The 23,929-nt window shown below is 39.5% G+C and overlaps 1 protein-coding gene across 1 annotated transcript in view; it reads right to left on the reverse strand.

The window, feature by feature from the left end:
• DBX2 (developing brain homeobox 2) overlaps nt 1–6,217 on the reverse strand; it is a 58,529-nt gene extending 52,312 nt beyond the window's left edge. The window contains exon 1 of the mRNA XM_033959378.1: nt 6,087–6,217. Coding sequence (XP_033815269.1) covers nt 6,087–6,171 — 85 coding nt within the window. The 5' untranslated portion in view covers nt 6,172–6,217. The remainder of the gene's footprint in view (nt 1–6,086) is intronic.
• Nucleotides 6,218–23,929: the final 17,712 nt, after the last annotated feature.

A 23,929-nucleotide genomic window follows, 5' to 3' on the forward strand; every position in this document is an offset into this window, starting at 1 on the left:
GGAGAGTCACTGGACGTGGTATATTTGGACTTCAGTAAAGCATTTGATGATAGCGTCCCACACAGAAGGCTATTGAACAAATTGAAAGCGATAGGATTAGGAAGCACTCTAACTGCATGGGTTGGAGATTGGCTAAGCGGTAGACTTCAGAGGGTGGTGGTGAACGGTACCCCATCCAAGGCGTCAAGAGTGGCCAGTGGGGTGCCGCAGGGCTCGGTTCTGGGCCCAATACTATTCAATTTATTCATAAGAGATATGACACAAGGACTTAAAGGAAGGGTAGCACTATTCGCTGACGACGCCAAACTTTGCAACATAATTAGGCAAAAGCTTATTACCTGATAATATGACACACGATCTACGACTGCTGGAAAGATGGTCAACTACTTGGCAGCTAAGCTTCAATGCTAAAAAATGCAAGGTGATGCACCTGGGAAAGAAAAATCCGCACAAAAATTATGTACTGAATGGTGAAACCTTAGTTGAGACCAAGACAGAACGCGATCTAGGGGTGATTATTAGTGAGGACATGAAGGCTGCCAATCAAGTGGAGAAGGCTTTCTCCAGGGCAAGACAGATGATAGGTTGTATCCGTAGAGGATTTGTCAGCAGGAGACCTGAAGTCATGATGCCGTTGTACAGATCCATGGTGAGGCCTCACTTGGAGTACTGTGTTCAGTTCTGGAGACCACACTACCATAAAGACATACTGAGGATCGAGTCAGTTCAGCGAATGGCGACCAGGATGGTCCTGGGGCTCAAGGATCTCACGTACGAAGAAAGACTAAAAAAATTGCGGCTGTACTCACTTGAAGAAAGAAGAGAAACGTACAAATTGATTGAAACGTACAAATACATCACGGGACGTATCGAGTCAGAAGATAATATCTTCTGTCTCATGGGACCCTCAACAACCAGAGGGCATCCGCTGAAAATCAGAGGAGGGAAATTTCATGGCGACTCCAGGAAGTACTTTTTCACCGAGAGAGTGGTGGAGCGTTGGAATGGACTCCCACTGCAGGTGATTGAGGCCAGCAGCGTGACTGATTTTAAGAAGAAATGGGATACTCATGTGGGATCTCTAAGGGAATGAACTCTGGGGGGAGGCAAATTGCAATGGGCAGACTTGGTGGGCTATAGCCCTTTTCTGCCGTCATTTTCTATGTTTCTATGTTTCTATGTTTCAATAGACAGGACATCTAAGTGCCAATAATCAAACCAACTTTCTGGATGTGTAGCAGGACTTCTTATGCCTCTGAATGCCGTTCAGTGCCCAGAGCTGAAAGGGGTATATCTGGAAGAGTGGTTAGGGCAGTATTTGGGCGGGATGTGGGCTGACTTAGAATTAGATGTCCTGTAGGGATAATCGAATGTTTTACTAGACATCCTGGACGAAACTTAGATGCTGTGAGTTAAACAATGTGAAAACAAGTATAAGTGCCAAAAAGGTATCCAAAGTGACCAGATAAGCACTGCAGAGACAAAGTAAAGCCCTCCACACACTCTCCCCAGTGTTCACTGACCCCCCTCACGCCCCACAGAGATCAGAATCAAAAAGTACATACCTGTCTCCAGAACATCAGCACCTGATATAGGAAAGTCTAGTAGAGCTGCACACAGGTATCTTAAATAGCCTGGGGGTGGGAGTGGGGGGCTAGTGAACCATAGAGAGGAGTAGCAAGTCCCCTAAGCTACTCTAACTGCTACACATATAGTGGAGCATGTGAGGCCACCAGAACCCCCAAAAACCCATCTCTACTGCCATATAGGCGCCACCTGCAGCCATAAGGGCTATTGGGGTTGTAGACAGGTGGGTATAGTGTGTTTTAGGGGTGTTTTGGAAGGCTCACCATAACCTATAAGGGAGCTCTGGTGAGATGTTTGTGTGGCACCCTTTATGTGAAGTTCACAGCAATGCCCTGTAAGGTGCTCCACTGCACAGTTGTCATGTCTGGGTGGCTAGTCTATTATAAGACTGACCCCTCCCACATCTAAATGGTCTTGTTCTGGGACTAGTAATATGGTGATTTGCCTTTCAAAAATGGCCATTTTATCATTGCCGACTTTGGGGCATCTGGCACCATACATCCAAATCAGACTTAGACGTATATTTTGATTATGCCACTCTTTATGCCCAATATTCAAAAATTGTGAGCCCTATTTTCAGCAAGACTTAGAAGCTTAAGCTTTTCTTTTAAAAGCTCTATTTGTGTTTTGGACATCTGAAAATCCCTGTTGCAAGGACATCCAAATCCCAAATTTTGTAAAGCCAGGATATGGACATCTAAAACTGCTCTAGGTTCTGATGGAAAAGAAGCATGATGTGGGAATGGGCAGGACTAGTGATGGGCCAAAATATGGACATCCAGCTCCAATTTCAGAAGGGAAAAGTACTTCTATATCCAAAAAGATGGACATTGACATTTAGACTTGATACCCAGTAGGTATAAGTTACAGAAAGGTGGTCCACAGCAAGCGTTAAGAGAAGTCACAGTAGATATTTTTTCTGGCCTTGGAGGGCTTACAATTTTTTTTTTTTTTTTTTAAAGCACATACAAAGACCCACACTGGGATTTGAACCAGGATACGCTGGATCTTAAACTTCTGCTTTAACCATTAGGCTACTCCTCTGCATAGAGAGTTATATGACAAATTTTTTTTATAATATGGGGGTTCCTAAACTGCTTCAATGATGTCCATTTCTGTTTGTGCCACGTTTATAATTCGGACATTTCAATTTATAAAAATGGATGGTCATGCTAGACATGACCAGTTCATAGAAATCTATTTCTCATGTGTTTTAATAGTTCCTGTCCCCTCTATCCCATTGGTGAAATCTGATTTTATTTGTCTTTGATTGTTAATTCCCTCTATTTTTAAAATTGTATATCGCTTAGAAAAACCGATAAGCGTTTATATCAAATTTAATAAAACTTGAAACTTGATCTGCCAATGTACACCCTGTTCTAAAATACATGAAAACCGGTCATCAATATGCAAGTTACTGACTTAGGCATCCCAGTTCTCGGTTGGACATCCTTTCTAAACTGTAGTTCTAAGTTTTCGGCTAAAAGTTCATCTCCATTTAAAGTTCTGTGTATAATTTTATGCCTTCATTTGTCTAGATTTATGAGCCTAATTTGTGAGTCCAGTGCTGAAAATCAGTGCTAAGCTGAGGCCTATATTTGGTTTTTCTAGTCTTAAATCCACCTCTGTTCTCAGATGCTTTTTATGCTCCTAAATTTAGGGCTCCTTTTATCAAACTGCAGTGGAGGTTTTTACCACAGGCCGGCGAGGTAAATTCTCTGATGCTCATAGGAACTCGCTGAGTGCCGGCCCAACTACTATGATTTGATAAAAGGGGGCCTTAGTTTAGTGACATTTTGTGGCCCTTTTATTAAAGCTTAGGACATTCAGCATTTAGCTCATGCTATTTTATGCTTATAGGACACATGGCATCTAGTGCACACTAATATCCATTAGTGCATGCTAAGCTTTAGTAAAAGGGTCTTTTTGAGTATAAATTTAACCCTAGTATATTTTGAAAAAGGCAATTGAGGAGCATTACTTTCAAAAGTAGACTTTTAAAAAGGTGTGCTGCATGGGTGGCTCGGCATTTAGAGTGCACTGCTTGGCAGCACACTTTTGTAAAAGGACCCAAAAAGTTAGGAGAATTACATCTTTGAATACTGGGCTCTATGCTTTTATTTTATTGTCTTTGAAAGACTTCAATAAATGCTGGGTTTTTACTAAACCGCAGAACAGCTTCCACAGGCCGGTGAGGTAAATGCTCCAATGCTCTTAGGAACTGAATGAGTGTCGGAGCATTTACCTCGCTGGCCTGCAGGAGAAAACCTCTACCGCCATTTAGTAAAACCCAGCAAAAATGTCCAGTTACCAAACTCAAAATTGACTGTAAAGATATCCTGCATTTTGTAACAGGTTTTATAATCTCCTCAGTTTAAACTCATATTTACAGTATATTTTACCTCAAGGTAAAATGCATTTTAAATTAAATATACATGTACTATTTGAGCTACCTTGGAATGACAATTTTTTAATGTTTTGTTCTCAAGAATACTGCCCAAACTATGTTACACATGGATATGTTCCTCGTATAATTATATAAAATCTTTTATATGCTTTTATTAGATAGAGGAGCCATTAATTCTATTGCCCAACAGAAGGGACTATTTATTTTAAAGTATGTAAATCTATATTTTGAATTAATGATATTTTAGGACCCCTTTTATCAAACTGCAGAAGAGCTATTTACAGCGAGGTAAATGCTCTGTCGCTCATAGGAATTGAATGAGCGTCAGATCATTTACCTCATTGGCATGCAGTAAAAAAAAAACAACTCTACCGCGATTTGATAAAAGGAGCCCTTAATTAATTACAATGCTTTAGAATGGCTAGGTTGTATTTATTCTTTTTTGGAACTAGATAGGTGTTTTAACACTGTTTTGTGTTTCTGTTGGAGGTTTCTGTTGAGGTTCAAATGGACTGTTCCTGAGGCTTTAATTTATGTTTGAACGCGCTTCATAAGCATTCATAATTTAATTCATATTACACACAGGGGGTCATTTACTAACATTTGGGACACATTAATGCTGTTAACCAACATTATCTGTCACAGAACCCATTGCATAAAAATGCACTGCAGCAGATAATGCAGGATAGCGGTGTTAGCATGTTCTAAACATTAATAAATAACCCTTATAATGTGGAGAGAGTACAGTTAGTAGAGAACAGCTCTATGTGGTTTTAAAAGGTATATTTAACATACAATAGGCCCCTTTTATCAAACATTTTAGCACAAGCCGGCATGGTAAATGCTCCAACACTCATGGGAATTGAATGAGCATCGGAGCATTTCCCGCGGCAGCCATAATTAGTCTATTCTGTAGAAGAAATGTAATTAAATTCAATACTAACAAAACCAAATAAAATAGATCATCCAATGTATTATTTCAATCCCTGTGGATGACCTGGTAGCAATTTTGGATTAAGGGGCCTTTTTACAAAGCCATGGAAGTGATTCTCCTGCGGCAAATCCACCAAAGCCCATAGGAATTGAATGGGCTTTGGTGCATTTGCTGCGGATGAATCACTATCATAGCTTAGTAAAATGGGTCCCTAAAGGTTTATTAAACCCAAAAAAAATTTACTAGAAATTTTTACTTGCTAAAAACCATAAAGCACTATTTAATGTTATTGATCTTTATACTTCTTGATTGCTGTTTTCTTTTATTTAGTTTTGTTTTATGTTACATATAAACTCAATAAAAACTTATTGAACTTAAAAATTGGTTTTCCTGTTAGCAATAAAATTTAATTTTCCATTAAAAAGTTTCAATAGAAAACAATGAAGCTATGACCTGGCAACCTACATGCTCTGCATTGTTAGCAAGCATGTTTTTTAAACATAATATTATGTCATAATTTATCACATATACAGTGTTATAAGTTGCATTAATTTTGTATTTGGCAGTTCAAAATGTTTAAAAAAGTACTTTCCAAACAAAATCTGATGGCATTAATATATTACATTTACTATCAAGTTCCTTAAAACTATGGCAAGTGCTGTATATCTATAAAAGAATTAAAATTTCTTAAATTAGATTTTATTACGCATCACTTTCAGTAAGACACAACTCAATAAATAACTAGCCTCCAGTGTATGCGCTGGGAGCAAAAATGCATGCATTTGTTAAAACATTGTGACACTATAGAGAGGTCCAAAATAAATACCCAACTTAGAAAAAAAAAAAAAAAAGTAACATTTAAACATGTTCATCTTTTAGCACATGAAAGTTAAGAAACAGAATTATAGAATTGTTCAGTATCACTCAAGTATAAAGTTTCTAAAAAGCACTTGCAACAGTATCTCTCCGATGTGACGATATGAATATTATTAGTAATTTTAATTGCAGATCTGCCCTGTGGCTTGTCACTTTTAAAGAGACCTTAAAGGATGGGGGAACTTCTTGTACACCCTAAGAATAGGATGCAATAATCTACAACCCAGACTGGCTTCAAGGCTGATATGAGGGTGAAAGTAACAGAATGTAAAAGTGGCTCACCTGTTGGAGGGTGGAAAATCCCTTCCCTAGTCTGGCGATGGAGCTGGCAGCCTGTCTGAGGGGTTAACCAAGCTGAAAAGCCCATCTTGTAGTATATGGACCTCCTGAGGAGCTAATTTGTTCTGCAGTTGGACACAGTTTAAGTGGAAGAGGGTTGGCTGGATTGGACGGACCCGAGGACTCTGCAGATCACCAGCCCTCACAAGTTCTCTATCAAAAAAACTCTTGCCCAAATTTCCAAATCCCGTCGCTGTTGGGATATTCAGAAAAGTAGAGGATCCTACGAAATCCCAGTAAAGCAGCATGGGCTGAAATAACACTTGAATCATAGTGATGTTGCTTCAGGCAACATGAAATGCTGCTTTTCCAGAGCTAATCATCCTTGCTCTCTGACAGCCTGGGGCTGTGTACAGTTCAATGCAGGACAGCAATCGTCTCTCCCAGTTGCTTAACTGGAAATCTTCAGGCTTTTAAGAAAAAGAACAATCAAAAGAAACTTTTTTTTTTTTGCTCAGTGATTCTGCTGTGTGCAGTGATTGCTCTAAGGAATCAATGAGTTCTCTCTATTGAGATAAGGCAAGTGTTTATTAAGGGGTAGAAGGTGTGTCCAGCTCATTCATTATGTCAGGCAGGCTACAAAATGATAGACATGGGCAACAATAAACTGTTGCTCAAGACTTAAAGGATGGCGTAGACTATCTCAGTCACTTAAATGAACTTTGTAATGGCAGTGGTCTATTTGAGGAGATCCCCAGTACAGCAGACCATCATCCCGTGACAAACAAAAATGTTCAAAAAAGAATTAAGTCCATTTATTTTCTGTCTTTTCCAGGTCATTTTCATAGAATTAGTAATATTGATAGATATAGATAGATAAATAGATAGACAGGGCATCTACAAATAAAAACTGAAAAACTATGGAAGAAAAACTCAAAAGTAGTATTATTATAATAGGGGCCTTAGGAGCCATACTAAATACATTGAAGAAAGAAAAAAATACTTGAATCTGCCTCAAAATCAGAGTAGCACCTCTCAATAGCAAAACACAACTTTATTTAAAATAGCATTCATACTTTGACACTGGCTCTACAATTTCCAAGCCCTTAGATAGGGCTCAAATTGAGAGCACATAAAAAGTCAAAGACTGAGAAAAGCAACTGAAGCTTTGATGAATATTGTACATATCTGTATCAGAATCTCTCTTTGCAGTGAATGGAGGGTGTGTCCATCCATCTGCCATAAATTTAGCACACAGGGCACAGAGTTAATGCATTGCCACTGCTCTGTAACATGCAGCATGACAGCTACCCATTACTTCCCCTCAACAAGATCCTGACCCCTCTTGATCAGGCCATGATTCTTTCCCCCCCCCCCCCAGTTAGAGTCCCAAGCCCCCTACCCCCACTCAATGATTACACACACATCTTCTTGAAGGTCACTACGACCCTCCTGAGTAAAACTCTGTCATCTTCTGATGATAATCTCTATTCCCTCCAATCAACACCCTGATTCAACCAACATTATCCTATCCCCAAAACAGATCCTGCCCCCAATGCAACCTGACCCCTCGCATATAACCTTAACTCCTCTCCCCAGTAAACACCCTAACAATCCTGAACCGCCCATGGCAGCTCTGACAGCCCAGTGCCAGAGCAGACCTCTGACATAAAAATGCAACCCCTCTGACCTAAAAACCCAACCAACCCCCTCAATGCTCTACCTCCACCCACCCACAGAATTCCTATGAGCGTTGGAGCTGTTACCGCCACAGCCAGCAATAAAAACTGCGCTTAACTTAGGGCTCCTTTTACTAAGCTGCGCTAGCAGTTCTAGCGCGTGCTACATTGCCTTGCGCACTAGATGATAATGCCACCATTGAGCTGGCGTTCGTTCTAGCCACATAGTACAGGGTTAGTGCGCTACTATTCTACATGCGCTAAAAACGCTACCGCAGTTTAGTAAAAGGAGTCCTTAAAGTACCCCCTTTTTTGACTCACACATAAAATTTAGGAGTGCCTAAATTTACATGTGTAACTTGTAATAGATTCTAATTAGCATCAATAGTTTTTTGTTAAAATGCCAATTATTGGCAGTAATTAGCATGTTATTCAATTAAATTGCACATAAATTATAAGGGACCTTGTTTCTTCAAAGGTGATAACCATATAACAATTCAAAAGATAATTTTATTTATTTATTTTATTTTATTTCTTATATACCGCTATACCATGAGGTTCAAAGCGGTTTACAATGAAGATAGATTAAAGATACATTAAAATAAAATAAATAAAAATGGTACTTTGGATTTCCCTAGCAGTCCCGAAGGCTCACAATCTAGCTAAAGTACCTGAGAAAACAATAAATAAAAAAAAAAAATGAAATGAAATGAAATGAAATAAAGTAAATTCCAGTCAGACAATAGGATCTGATGTTAGAAGTTCATAAAGATGATATGCCAAGGAGCGAAAGCTGGTATGCTCCTTGAGCCCTGACGTATGCAGCTAAGCCAACACACAATATTTCAGCCATGAGGTTTCCCAGGAAGTAGTAATGAGTGCCAAAATACAGGCTAGTCATTTAGATCAATGCAATGCAATGCTAAAATCACCTTGTTTCCACATAAATAAACAACCAAATACTTTTATGGTCACACAGTGACTCTAGATTTCTAAGTGAACGCTCAGACCCATAACCAAACTCTAGTGAAAAATCACGGAGTCAGTTATAATAGAGACCATCACAACAAGTTCACTGTCTCTGCCACCTGCTAATAACATACAAGGAAAAGATTAAATTGCACACACAATTTGGATATGCAGCCCAAACTATGCATGCCATTTGTAATACCTTTTATAAAATTAGGTTGTTAATGTGTTATAAAGTGGTACTTTCCCATGTTCTAAGCCCAGACCAAATTTTTTGGGCATTTTCCAATTTTTGAATTTCAAATGGTGTGTGTACTTGTGAAAAGTGAATTGGGAAGCCCTTACCACCTCCTTTTTAGGAGGCAGTAATTGCTCCCACATCAACTCCGTGTTAACTAGTTAACAGAAACTAATGCAAATGCATTAGCTATGAGTTAGTTAATGCTTCCGTGCCTATCCACCACCTGTGGCACACACACTCCACCCAAAAATATTTTTTTTAAATAGCTAACACACCGGTTAGTGCATACAAATAGGCAAAATATTGCAAAACATTTTAACGTGTTTTGCAATAGCCTATGTGTCCTGCACCAAGTCCACATTAGGACTTAACACTCTTTTAAAAAGGCTCCTTAATTTCTATAAACAAAGGGGTCTGTGAGGAAGTGGGTGGAATAGTTATGAGTCCTTCATTGATGACAATTATCAAGGAGCACCTCAGGGCCATGCTCCAGGAAGAAATGGGGAGCCTATTTGCTCAGCAAATTGAAGGTATTGAAGGTGTCGGGGCCAGCTCCATTAGAGCTACATCCTATCTTAGATGCTTGTGAGGCCTTGAAGAGCATTGGAGCTGGAATGCACTTAATCAATGTTGGATCTCCAGCCCCTCAAAAGTATCTGAGATTCTGAGTAGGGAACCACTATTACCACTTCCTCACTGAGTCTGCTGTTTCGGACTTGACAGCAGGTTGTACTAAACTGCCAGAACAGATCCTGAATCAGAGGGGCAGGGCTCAGGCAGGTAGGAGTTTAAATATCCTGGAGTTGAATAGTTCAGAGAGGTCCCAAGGCAAGAGGTTTCCAGGTGAAGCTGAGTCGTAGCTCCTGAAGAGGTGATCAGGGAAGCAATGTGGCTCCAGCATATTTATGTGGGAAAAAGGTCTAGGCAGAAACTTGTGTACTGTATGTCCAGAGGGTACTCAAGAAGGTGAGACTAGTCACTGTATTGGGCTAGGCTGGGAGCTAGCCCTGGGAAAAGAGTGTTAAGAGTGGTGGTTCATGTTAACTCAGAGCAAGAAATATTTTCCTTTGAAAAATCTTGCCTGTATGGCTGTGTTTTCTGACAGATCTAAGCCACACCCTCAGTTACTTTTACCACAGGGTTCTTTTACTAAGCTGCTTATTTACTGCAGTTTAAAATGCCTTACCATAGGGTAATTTTGGCATCAGTGCATGCTTCCAAACACACTAAAAAATAGATTTCTTTTTTTTACACTGGGGGGAGGTCAGGGGTAGAGAGTACGTGTGTTCTGTGTTAATCAGCATAGCCGCATTGCCACATACTGATTAACCTGTGATTAGCACATGGAACCTTATTGCCTACAACATAGGTGACAGTAGAGGCTCATGAGCTAATGGCAAAATTAGCTCATGACCGTTAATTAAAAATAGGAAAAATTGGCCAGTTTACCAATGCAGAAAAATGGCTTTAGCACAAAGGAATGACCTGCATAAGCACACGCTAATGCCACCTTTTACTGTAGTTTGATAAAAGGGCCTCAAATACTTTTTTGAAGATTTCTCCTGCTTAACTAATGGTTTTTTTGTGTATTTGACTTATGGGTTATACATGATTTTACATGTTTTTGCAAGTGAAATACAACAGAGTGCAATAGAGTAGATATCTCTGATGGTGTGGAAAACATGAGGAAGGACCTAGTGAAGCTTGAAGAATGTTCTGAAATTTGGCAGATAAGATTTAATGCTAAGAACTTTTGTTCATGAAAGAGGAACAGGGCATGGCTGTGATAGTATGTGATAATCTTAAGGTGGCCAAACAGGTTTAAAAGGTGATGGTGAAAACTAGAAGATGCATGGATGACTAGGAATGGCCAGTAGGAAAAAGGAGGTATTAATGAGAGCTCATTTTGAATATTGTATACAGGTCTGGAGACCACAGTTTCAAAACAATATAAAATAGGATGGAATCGGTCCAGAGGAAGGCAACTAAAATGGTTAGTGGTCTATTAATAAGGTGTATGGGGACAGACTTAAGATCTCAGTAAGTACGTATACTTTGTTTTGAGGTTTTTTTATTTATCAATTTTAAACAATATTAACAAACATAACATCTTGTACAGTAAGATTGTAATTAGGAATAAAAAAGAGGAAAGAAAAAAATATATAAAGAAGGAGAAATATAAACATATTCCCTAACAATATTAAGCAATCACTAGTCCACAATTATATCTATAATCCAAGACTTTCAAAGAGTGATATTAATAATTAAAGAAAATCGATTAAAGAGAAAATCAAAGTGACTGAAGTCACAGGAAGTATTCTAGTCATGAGTCTCAATTATTTCAGTTATTCCACCTTTCTCAAGACGTTTCAAAGCTACAAAATTTGTTAGGTGTGTCGGAGTCAAAGAAAACATATTTTATCTGAACTATAATGAACAATACACTTACAAGGGAACCTAAGAAAAAACTTTCCACCCACTGAAATTACACAAGGTTTTAATAAAAATTGTCTTTGGTGACATCTGGAAAAATCTGTACTTTCTGACCCAGAAACTCTGTAGTTCTATTTTTAAAGAACATCTTCATTATCCAGTTCCTATCTGGTGCCAAAGCAACAGTCACCAACAATGTTGCTGGTATAACCAAATCTTTTATTGAGGTTTCCAATAAAGTGGTAACATCTAATTGTGGTCCCTGTTGTCCTGATTAACCAATTGCTGCTCCAAATTTATAATTGGCAAATAATATGCTTGTGTAAATGGTGGATTTAGCTCCTCGGATACTGACAAAATTTCTAGGAAATATTTCTTTAACATTACCCTAGGGTACATAGAAAAAACCCTAGGGAAATTTAAGAACCTCAAATTATTGGCTCGGTGGCCATTTTCAATCATTTCCAGTTTCCAACTAATATTAACACAGTCTTTAATCACAACTTCTTGTACCTGTTTGACCCCTTTTATTTCAACTTCATTTTTTTCCAACTTAGTTTTAATCGAGGTCATTTCCGATTGTATTACATTCAAATCTTGTTCTTGTTTGTATATTTTCTTTTCCACCTCTTTAATTTGTGGATTCAAAGAGTTTCACAAATTAATAAGTCCCAGAGAGACTCCATTGTAATTTCAGCGGGTTTTTCAACCACGAAAGAACTAGTCTCACCTCCCAAATTTTTAGTTTGTTGGTTCTGTTGTTCCTCCTTTGATGTTCCAGCCGCAGTATCACTCTCAAGACTCAAAAAGTCTTTTGGGATATCCGTCTCCAGGCTCCCAGATGAACAAGACTCCCAGGCTGCAGACACTATCTCATTGGACATGCCTGGTTCCCGCGGTGAGCTGGTACGCTGCAGTTGGGGGGGAGTGTCTCATGCTTCAGGGCTCAGTGTGACCTCTAGCCCTAGGATTCCTTTTGTGGCGTCACTCTGCATCAACGGGTCCAGTGGGTGATTCCATGATGTCGTTGACTCCCTTTGAAGGCAATTCAAGAGCTGCTTGATAGTGATTGCAAGGAGATTTTCAGGGTGCCACGAGGCTCCTGCAGCACTTCTCCTCTCCTTTTTGGTATGAAGAAAGTCTCAGTCAAGCTGAGAGACACAAAAAGGTAAAATATCCAGGGTCCAAGATGAACTGGTGTGTTGCTGGTGAGTCTCTTTCTTTTTCTTCTAAAATGCCACATACTAAAAGAAAAGAACAGGTCCAGTCCGTTCCCCCACCGGCTGGAACCTCAACACCACTAAGACAGACCTTGCTGGATTTCACCCCAAGGACTCCTCTTCAGGTTGGAGTGCGAGGCTCGCTGGTGTTGGCATCCCGGGACTTGGGTGCTTCTCCTGAGCCGGAAGTCTCTCTCTCACCTCCTGACCTGGTAGTGCCTCCATGCCTGGCAGCTAAACTGCTCATGCTAGAGGGAGCTTCCAATGCTGAAATGGCTGCGGAAATGACCTCTTCTGAAGGGAGCAGGACGGAAGGAGAAGTAGCAGTGGGGAATATAAAACAAGCAAGGGAAGAAGTTAGCCTTTTGGCTCTCTCGACTCCTCCGGAGGTGACTCTGCTTGACGTCTGGAAAGCGATCCAGAGAATGGATGGAACTGTGCGGAGAACAGCGGACGAAATGGCTTCTTTGGTGAAAAAGGTAGACTCTTTGACTAAAACATTAGAAGACTTAAAAAATGAAAATGAATCTAAAATCTGACTTGTAAATGAAGAAATTACTGCTTTAAAACTTATAAATGCTGGGTTAATAAAAGATAAATTATTGGTGCATAGGAAGATAGAACAATTGGAGAACTACAATAGATGCTTAAACCTGAGATTATTGAACTTTCCAAAAACACCAGAAATTTCATCTGTTGAATTATTTAAGACCTATTTGGTACAAATCCTGGGATTCACCCCCGATCTCATTCCTCCTTTGAACAAAATTTACTATATGCCTGCAGCTATAAAGAAGTCAGGGAGTGAAACACAAGGAGCAAATCATGGAGTTTTACCCCAATTACCTGATGTGGGGAATATATCAGAAATTCTGGAAACTTCTATAACAAAAATTGAGGAAAGAGCTACCTTACTCATTTCATTTGTATTCCAACAAGACCTCAATGCAGTATTGAAGCTCTATTTTGGAAAACCCAGGCTCCATTCTTGGGACAGCGTATTTGGATTTATCCTGATGTTAATAAAGAGATACAAGAAAGGAGAAAGCTGTTTCTTTTAATAAGACAAGAAGCGAAAGATCTCAGAGCCATTTTCCAACTGGCTTATCCCTGTAAATTCTCATAAAATATTTAGGGACAAAATATACCTTTTTTGTTCCAGAACACCTCAGGAACTTTCTAGACTTGAAGAAGATCGTCAGGGAATAGTGGGTATTGTAGTATGGGAGGAGTTATTCCGTAAAGCCATTTCTTGTTATTTTGATTTATGAGTTAATTATAGAAATCCTATATTTTTAGACCACCACTCACTGCTTATTTGATTTTGGGGTCTAAGAAGAAGATGTCTCTTTATTTAACACTTCTTTATGAAATGATATTATTACTGTATAATTTTCTTCGTGTTTCCTAAACAAGTATAAACTGCTTGATATTATTTTCAAATGAAATGAAAATAAAATAATTTTTAAAAAAGGTAAAATATCCAAATTCTGCTGAGCACTCAAGAGAAGCTTTCCGATGTTCAGCTACTCGTGGCCATCTTGGATTCTCTGTATGTACGTATATTTTGGAGAAAAGGGGAGAGAGGAGGGATATGACTCTAATGCATAAAAGTTTTCCGTGCCAATAAGATTCGTTAAAGCAATCTAACTGGCATGGAAACCCTTCTCACCAATGTTCAAAAGGGTTCTCCATGGCTGTAACTGATTCTCATAGCAACTACCAAGAACCCTATTCAAATGAATTGCAAGGAGCTTTTAGTATTCTAATGAGCATTCCTTGCGAGGCACAAAAGGGAACACCTTCCCTTTTGTAATTGTTATTTTCCGGAAGTTCTGGAGCTGCTGGTAACTGTTGTGCATGTGTTGTGCATGCACATAACACAGGCACAACAACTTAAAAAAAAAAAAAAAAAAGACCACAGCCCTCCTGTCAAATTTTTTGCTTCTCTCCCTGCCAGTTGATCAGTTAGGCTGGCAGGGAAACCCTAAAACAAAATACTGGTTGTCTGGTGGTCTGGCTGGGTGGGTCAGGTCAGATTCCCTCTCCCCTAATGATCCTTGATTCCTTACCTCAACAACCCCCAACATCCCCAAGCCCCTAAGACAAAGCCCTGGTGGTCTAATGAGCTGGGTAGGTAGGGTCAGACACCCCCCCTCCCACACACACACACATATACACACACACACACACACTCAAGGACCCTCACCCTCCTCCCCTATATCCACCATACTTTTTAGATTAAAATTGACATGAGGGATGCCCACTCCCTCCTGCCAGCAGACCCACCTCTTCAAAATGTTGGGCCTTCCCCTTCCCAGTACCTTAGGATGCACTGGGAGGGGCTTAAGGCCCTGATTGGCTCAAGGCCTAAGGACCCTCCCCTGGGATGCACAGGGAAGGCCTAATGGCCCTGATTCTGCAAATGATACCTAAAGTTAGACACCTAGATCGGCATAGCTAGCCAATCTAGGTGACTAACTTTATCGGTGTTAATAATTAACAATTAGCACCTTGTAATTGATATAAATTGCACCGATATGGAAAGAAGAGAGAATTGTCCCCAGTATGTATAAAATTACAGAAATGACAAAACATAAAAGGTTGTTGTGGGGGGGGTTAAAATCATTTATAAAATGGCATAGGAGAAGTCACTGACATTTCCTAGGCTCTTCTGAGGCTCTTCTGAATGGCTGCCCATCCCTAGTATGCAGAATAGAAAGGGAACATTGTGTCCATTCTGCTTGCTGTGTTGTCATAGATCTTACAGTAATCTGTGGTCTAGTCACTCCCTCTGTCATTAATGTCCCTTTGTGTCTATCTCTGGCAGGCTTATGCTTGAATTCTGTCTCTGTTTTCTAGAGGAAGAGAATTTGGGCTTAGGTCATAGTTTTCATTAACTGCTCAAGCTGAATTACATTCAAATGCAGTAAATATTTCACTGTGACTGGAGGGCTTATAGTCATGAAGGCTCAGCATAATGACACATACAGATACATACTATTTATATATATCAGAGGCAGCAAAATTGTCGGTTGCATATGCATAGGTTACACTGGGTACTATTTGATAAGTCATACCTAAGTGCTGTAATATGGAAGTCTGAGGGGTTGTATAAGTAGGCGGAGCATGGGCAACCTATGGGCATAAAGGTATACAACAAGAGAAACACCTCCACAAGTTCAACATCACAAAGCAAGGAGTGGAGATGTCCAGATCAAGACTGGAGGACTCAGTTTATTTCACAAGTCTCTTTTTATTTATTCAAACACTCAATGACTCAACATGTACATGTTTTGGCCAAGATAGGAGTCTTAAGAGTCTTAGAGAAAATGTAAATCTATTTATCCACAAATGCTAATAGTTTTTCAAATCACTGAAATTGTACCGAATCTTCTGATAAAATTGCAAGAGACAAATACTGTATACACGGCGTTCAAAGTAAAGTTATGGGCATGTCTACAACTTATGTGCTAACTTATAGAATACTATAAGTTATATGCTTTACATGTTGCACTTAGTAATGTCTACTTGCACGTGCCATTGACTTGCATAAATAGTCATGCCTAAATTTATGCACACCAATTCAACTGTACGCCACCATTCTATAACAAATCTTTGTGCGCAGTCAGAACTGGAGCAGAAGAATGGCCTAGTGATTAGAGCAGCTGCCTCAGCACCCTGAGGTTGCGAGTTCAATTCCCATTGCAGCTCCTTGTGATTTGGGGCAAATCACTTACTACTTCATTGCATTGTGTAAACCACATAGATAAAAGCAATAGATACATAAACAGAGGCACTATGGGGCTCATAATCGAAACAGAAAAACGTCTAAAAACTAGCCTAAATCGGCACTTTGACGATCAGTAACAAAAGTCGTCCAATTGCCAATAATTGAACAGGGTTTTAGATGTATTTAAAAATGACTTAGGCCTTCACAGTGCTGCTGAACAATCAGAGCTAAAAGGGGTGTTTTAGGAGGAGTGGTGAGGCCGGGATTTGGGCGGGACTTAGTCGTACTGCATGTATAATGAAGGTTTTACAACACTGCCTAGACGGAACTTGGACTTTGTGACTTAGGCCATCTAAAACCAAGTCTAAGTCCACAAAAGGTATTCAAAGTGACTTGATAAGTACTGCAGAAACAAAGTACAGACCCCCAACCACAGCCCAGTGATCACTGACCCCCCACCCCCACCCCCATCCCCATAAAAAACGTAATAACAACTTTACATATCTGCCTCCAGAATATCAGCACCTGGTAGCCTGGCATAGGACAGCCTAATAGAGCTGCACAGAGGAGGCTTAAGTGGTCTTGGGGGTGGGTTAGTGAACCATGGAGAGGAGAACCAAGAGCCAAAAGCCACTCTAATCACTGCATTCACGGAGAAACATGTGCACCCCCCCAAAAACTCCAAAATCCTTTTGTACTGCCATATAAGAACATGAGAACATAAGAATTACCGTTGCTGGGTCAGACCAATGGGCCCTAGGTCAAAGACCAGGGCTCTAAATGAGTCCAGCCTCACCTGCGTATGTTCCGATTCAGCAGGAACTTGTCTAACTTTGTCTTGAATCCCTGGAGGGTGTTTTCCCCCACAACAGACTCCAGAAAAGCGTTCCAGTTTTCCACCACTCTCTGGGTGAAGAAGAACTTCCTTACGTTTGTATGGAATCTATCCCCTTTTAACTTTAGAGAGTGCCCTCTCGTTCTCCCTACCTTAAAGAGGGTGAACAACCTGTCTTTATCTACTAAGTCTATTCCTTTCAGTATCTTGAATGTTTCAATCATGTCCCCTCTCTGTCTCCTCTTTTCAAGGAAGAAGAGACCCAGTTTCTCTAATCTCTCACTGTACGGCAACTCCTCCAGCCCCTTAACCATTTTAGTCACTCTTCTCTGGACCCTTTCGAGTAGTACTATGTCCTTCTTCATGTACGGTGACCAGTTCTGGACACAGTACTCCAGGTGAGGGCGCACCATGGCCCGGTACAGCGGTATGATAACCTTCTCTGATCTGTTCGTGATCCCCTTCTTAATCATTCCTAGCATTCTGTTCGCCCTTTTCGCCACTGCCGCGACACATTGCGCGGACGGCTTCATCGACTTGTCGACTAGTACTCCCAAGTCTCTTTCCTGGGGGGTCTCTCCAAGTACCGCCCCAGACATCCTGTATTCATGTATGAGATTTTTGTTACCGACATGCATCAGCCTTATCCATGTTGAAACTCATTTGCCATGTCGCTGCCATTTCTCGAGCGTGGTTATGTCACGTTGCAGATCTTCGCAATCTCCCTGTGTCTTCACTACTCTGAATAACTTTGTATCATCTGCAGCCATAAGAGCCATTGGGGTGGTAGATATGTGGGTCTAGTAGATTCTGTGGGTGTTTTGGAGGGGCTCACCATAAAGGAGCTGTTGTGAGATGTTTATGTGGTACCCTTTTTGTGAAGTTCACAGCAGTGCCCTGTAAAGTGCCCCACTACTCGGTTGCCATGTCTAGGTGTCCAGTCTTTTACTTTTCTGGCCCCTCCCATGCCCAAAAGGTCTTTTTCTAAGCGTTTTTTAATTGGATGAATTTTTGGTCAAAAATGGGGTATAAGGATGGATGACTTAGCGGTCTGGAAGATCCAACGGCTGGACATACAGTTGGACGATTTTCAAATTAAAAAAAAAATGCTGGATGTATTTTTTGAAAATGGACCTTTTCCCGTATCTGACTTTGGACGACTTATGAGTTAGGCCAAAACGGCCTTAGACGTTTCTTTTGATTATGCCCCTCCACGTTATAAAACTGCCCCCTAAGTTTGTCCCTAAAGCAATGGAGGGTTCAGTGATTTGCCCAAGATCACAAGGGGCAGTAGTGGGATTTAAACTTTCATTTCTCTGGTTCACAAGCCATTTCTCTGAAACAAGTTTGATCCAAGTGTCCATCAACCGCTTAGTGAAAAAGTATTTTCATGTATTCCTTTTCAGCTTCCCTCCCTTCCTTCAGTTTCCTGTTTATTTACTTACTTGATAGGATATTTTCTGCCTTTTTGAAGAAATTTACCCATGGAAGGCAGTGAAGAGCAAGAATAAGCTTAACATAAGCAATAGACAATTACAGCTGTAAACATTTAAAATAACAGTCACATAGTACCATAGAATACCACATACAATGTCATCACAATATACATTACAACATCTTAATTGGAGAGAGTTTGAGGACAGGAGGTTCTGGAAAGTGTTGGAATTGAGAAGAGAGCCTTCCACCTATGTCTGCAGTGTTTACAGATTTGACTTCCCTCATCCCATATATCACCCAGCTCTGTTATAGAGTGAGGTATATTAGCCGGCTGTGCTATACAGTGAGTGAGTTATGGGAAAATGAAGGGGATATGTGAGGAAAAACTTGCTGCATCTATACTAGCGATTAAAGGTCCAATGGACAAACATTTGATTGGAATTACTCAAACAGAAAGTACTTTTTCATTTTCTCTCACTTTGAATGGGTTACCTCTGAGTCCCAACACTAGATTCCCTCCACCCCTGCCTGCAGATGTAAAAATTTAGATGGAGTCCATCCCTAATGGATTGCAGGACAAACCTGAAATAGTGCAAAATCCCATTCTAGCATCTCATGGGACTGATAACTTAGCTAAATTGCAACCGGTCAGTTTTGATATGGTTGAGATGTTTTCCACTCAAGATGTTCCTGAGAGTAATATTTCCTTAAAAGATATTTGGCGAGTTGTCACCCGGACTGAGAATTTGCTTAAAGGGAAAGTAGCACAATTATGTACTTTTTCTAGTCAAGTTGTGTCTTCCATCTCTGTATTACAAAATGATGCTACAAAAATTAAATCTGCTAATGAGGACATACAAAATCAAGTGAAAGTACTTCAATCAGTTAGCACCTCAGCTGTGAAAGGTAGTCTGATTTTGCATCGTAAATTAGAACAATTAGGAAATCGTTTGCATTTTAATAATCTACGGTTTTAAAATTTCCGTTGTTCACCTTTACTTTCAGCTGAAATATTGCTTAGAAAATAGTCTAAGGATATTTTAAAACTGTAAATATCTGAGTCAATTGTATTTCAGAAGGTTATGTGCCTGCCATCATCACTAGAAATGTCCACTAGAGGAGTGGTGGATGTAGCCCCAGCATTAGCAGCTGGGGAACTCACTGCCTTCTTAGAGGACACTCAAGATATAATTTCTACTCGTTCAACTTTGTTGGTAACTCTCTTGTCAGAAAAAGATAAATTGCTAGCTGTACAGAATTACTTTAAATATTAAAAAGTTGTTTTTTTGTGGGCAGCCAATTCAGATTTTTCCAGATGTAATGAGAGTCACTGAGGAACATAGGAAACAGTTCTTGCCTCTGAAATCCAGGGTTTTGGCTATTGGAGCAACGTTTTTTTCCTGCATTTTCCCTGTAGATGTATTTTACATTATTATCGGGGTAAACAATTTATATTTTTGGATCATTCTCATTAGGAGATATTTTTATTGGAACATGAAAAAAAAAGGGTAATTAAAACAGAAAATGGATCTCAGGGCTCCTTTTACGAAGCCGCGTTAGCGGTTTAACGCGTGTAATAGCGCATACTAAACTGCCGGCCGCACTAGCCATTACCGCCTCCTCTTGGGCAGGCAGTAGTTTTTCAGCTAGGGCGCGAGTTAGCGCGTGATAAAAAGTCACGTGCGATAAAGCAGCTAACGCAGCTTCGTAAAAGGAGCCCTCAGTGTTTATACTTAGGTTGCTAACTAGATTTCCATCAGGAACTATTTACTTTTAGTTTATCCTCGCAAATATCTCCTTGAAGTAGACTTTAGAACTAGGGTTTTTTTCTATTTGTAATATTTCTTGTAAAATTTGTTTCACCAATGTTATTCTTTTCTTGTATATCTATTTTTGATATGTATAATTAAAATTACTAAATAAAAAAAAGACATCTTAATGGATAGTACAGGATGTAAACGGAGGTGGAAGATATAGACGTAAAATAAAGCAACAGAGGTTTCATAGAAATAAGGGTAACTAATGTAAGGAAACATTACAAAGCCACAGTAGAGGTAACTACCATGGTCTGGTAAGGTAAATGCACTGACGCTTAACATACATAGAGACCAACATTAAAACACAGAAATCCTAAGAGCATTGGTGCATTTACCTCGCCAGCCCATGGTAGAAGCCTGTACTGCAGCTTTATAAAATAGGATCAACGTAATTAAAACTGCAGCAAAATAATTTCAGATGGGAGTGGATAAGTAGTTTAGTTTAGCTTAACTCATGGCAGTCATTTTGAAGGAGTGATCTGCATGGGGCAGGAGCGTAGGATGATCGCTCCTGCCCCGAAAGACTGCTAGACCACGAGGTAAGGTCCGGGATGCCGGGGGGAAGGCGGGAGGGAGGCGGGGTGGGTCAGAGCTGGCCCAAAAGTTATTCACAAATTTTCAATATTCGCAGGCCGGCTCTGTCCCAAACCCCCACGAATATTGAGGGAGGAGTATATTCCATCTTTTTAAAGGAAGTAATAGTGATTTTAAGCCTTAAGAATGATTGCAACTGTATCTATTTAGGTTTGCCCCAAAAATGTATTACGAGGAGATGCTGAAAAGTTCTCAGCCCAACCAAACAACTTCCTAAATTCTGAGCATTATTTTGCCACTGTAGCGGGAGAGAGTGTTATCTTATTTCATGAAGTGCCAATTTGCAGAAATAAAATTCTATGTTTTGATATTGTTTCAGATCATTGAACCATATCCATGTCATTCTCTTCGTGGTTGGGTTGAGAACTTTTCAACACCCCCATGTAGATAGATTGTAGTGTTTGGAAAATGCAATTGCCAATGTAGCAACTCATGGATGTCTTTGAGATAGAGCATTCTCCTTTTTTATGGGTCCTCATTACAATTTCAAATTTATTTTTAAAGAATTGTGGCCTGGGCGTCAAATTATGTCCAGTGTGTTTACATAATTAATTTTTTTTTAATATATGATTCAGTGGCATTTGAGATCTACAATTAATTCAAGTATCAGTCCTAAACTATTTTACGTACAATAAAGGGCCCAAGAGAGGTCTTCCTCAGAAAAAGGCCCCTAGTTGGAGGAATAGTATGCTACTTGAGCTTAGAAGTATGGTTGACTATATGCCGTCCTGTAAGTTACTGAAACCCTGGCTTCTGCAGTACAGGAAAGAGATGGATGGTAGTGAGGAAGAAGTGAGCTTCCATAACAGCTGCAATTATATTAATACTTTAATTTTATACTATGTTGATTGTTGCTATTTTAATCAGCTGTGCTCATGGATAAGCAAAAAAAATACAGACTAAAATTTTTTCTGTAAATTTACCTCCTCCCCCTCCCCCTTTTATCAAGCTGTGCTAGAGATTTTTAGCACAGGCCAGCAAGGTAAGTGCTTCGACGCTCAAAGGAATTCTATAAGTGTCAGAGCATTTACCATGCTGGCTCACACTAAAAACCTCAAGCGCAGCTTGATAAGAGTTATCCAGAGCAAGGCTTCCCACATGATGACCCCATAGCCTTTTAGGTCTTCTGGTTATACACAATAGATATGTGCTGGAGACCTATTACTTTCACATTTTCTTTCATGTACTGTATATTCATTTCGAAGAGCCTAAAAACTTGACTATATGCAGTTCCCGGGACAATTTTGGGAAGCTCTAATCAAGAGCCAATGGAGGCTGGGGTAAGCAGAAAGAATGCCATTAGGGAAAGAGAGAGAGTAAGCATGACTAGGGTACAAATTACTCCCCCCCCTTAAAAAAAAAAAGCGCAGTTTTTAGCACCAGCCAGAGCGAAAACAGCTCCAATGCTCATAGAATTTCTATGAGCATCGGAATTGTTACCACCGAGGCCAATGCTAAAAACCGCACTACGGTTTTGTAAAAGGAGGGGGAAGGTAATGAAGAAATATCCTTATTCTTGGACACAGCAATCATTGTATTTTAAAACTGTGTATTTACTTTACATTCTTTCTATGGGGGAAACTAGACAAATGTTGGTTTTCTTGGCTTTTTGACTTTAGTATATTACAATGGGATTTATACGTTTAATAAAATAGTACTAAAATCGTGCCTTTGATTTTTTTTTTTTTACTTAGCAAAAATTTAGATATTAATGACAGATTTACTATGAGAAAAATTTTAGTTAATATAAAATTAAAGAGCAATACATGTTTTGGGGCCATTTTTGTATTTAATTAAAATTTAGTTGCCACAGAGATCCATTGTCATTGTTAAAGCTTATTTCTCATATACTGTATATGTGCCACACTAAAACATGAAAGATGTTGCAAGGGATGCTATTAATATGAATAAGATAAACCCAGTCCCTTATTCAAGTCCTGCTAATGAAAGTCCTACCCACATAATTCTTCTCTTGTGTCACCGGAGACCAGAATACCTAGGAATGTGAATAATGATTTCAGCTAGTTTGGGATCATGCCGCTGAAGAGTATACTAGGCAGGAACTGGGCAATCAGCTTCATCCCATGAAAAGGGTTTTCAGAGCTACAAAAGTTGGAGGCAGGTTCCAACTGTTACACTCTTTTGACTTGGACTGAATTTAGAGTCTGATTCCAAGAACACTTATTTAGCAAAATGTTTAAAAATATGTTTTCTAATCATTTATTTTTTTCTGATTATAAACCTTTAAAGTTGAAGGCAAAAAAAGCCTTTTGCGATCACTCTCATTTTGAAACATTCCTTTAGTAGTGATTTATTAAGCACTGCTGAATCAGACTGATTAAAATGCATCAACAGGACTGAACAGTAAACAACCATGTCTAAGGATGAAAAAGTGGGACCCACATGCTGTGCATGGAAATTGCCCTTAACAACATGGCCTATTGTTAAACAGATAAGAAGCCAAAGGTGGCTTGTAATCAAATTTGAAGTTTCCCATCACTTATAAAAGCAACATTTTTGTGGAAACATATCAATTTGTTGCTGTTACAAATGGACAGGTTTTACAGGAAAGAAGTACATCTATGACTGTCATGTTACAACAACATTGTAAAGATCCAGACAATGGGATAAAATCCGAAAAATAAACTGACATAGGCAATACACCAAGAATGCTGTCTCAGAATTATATATCTTTAGCCCTTATAACAACTAGGGATATACCTATGAAATGAACTGGGGAAAAAAAAATGGTCGATAACAGGGGCAAAACCTCCAAACAAATCAAAAATTAGTTGAAAACTTTTTTTCTGGTCACATCCCTAGAAAAGGCTTTTCTCGTGTATCTTTTAAAGGAATATTTTTCGAATATGCTTCTTTGTGATTTTGAA

Source organism: Geotrypetes seraphini, chromosome 9, assembly GCF_902459505.1.
Source record: "Geotrypetes seraphini chromosome 9, aGeoSer1.1, whole genome shotgun sequence".
NCBI lineage: Eukaryota > Metazoa > Chordata > Amphibia > Gymnophiona > Dermophiidae > Geotrypetes > Geotrypetes seraphini.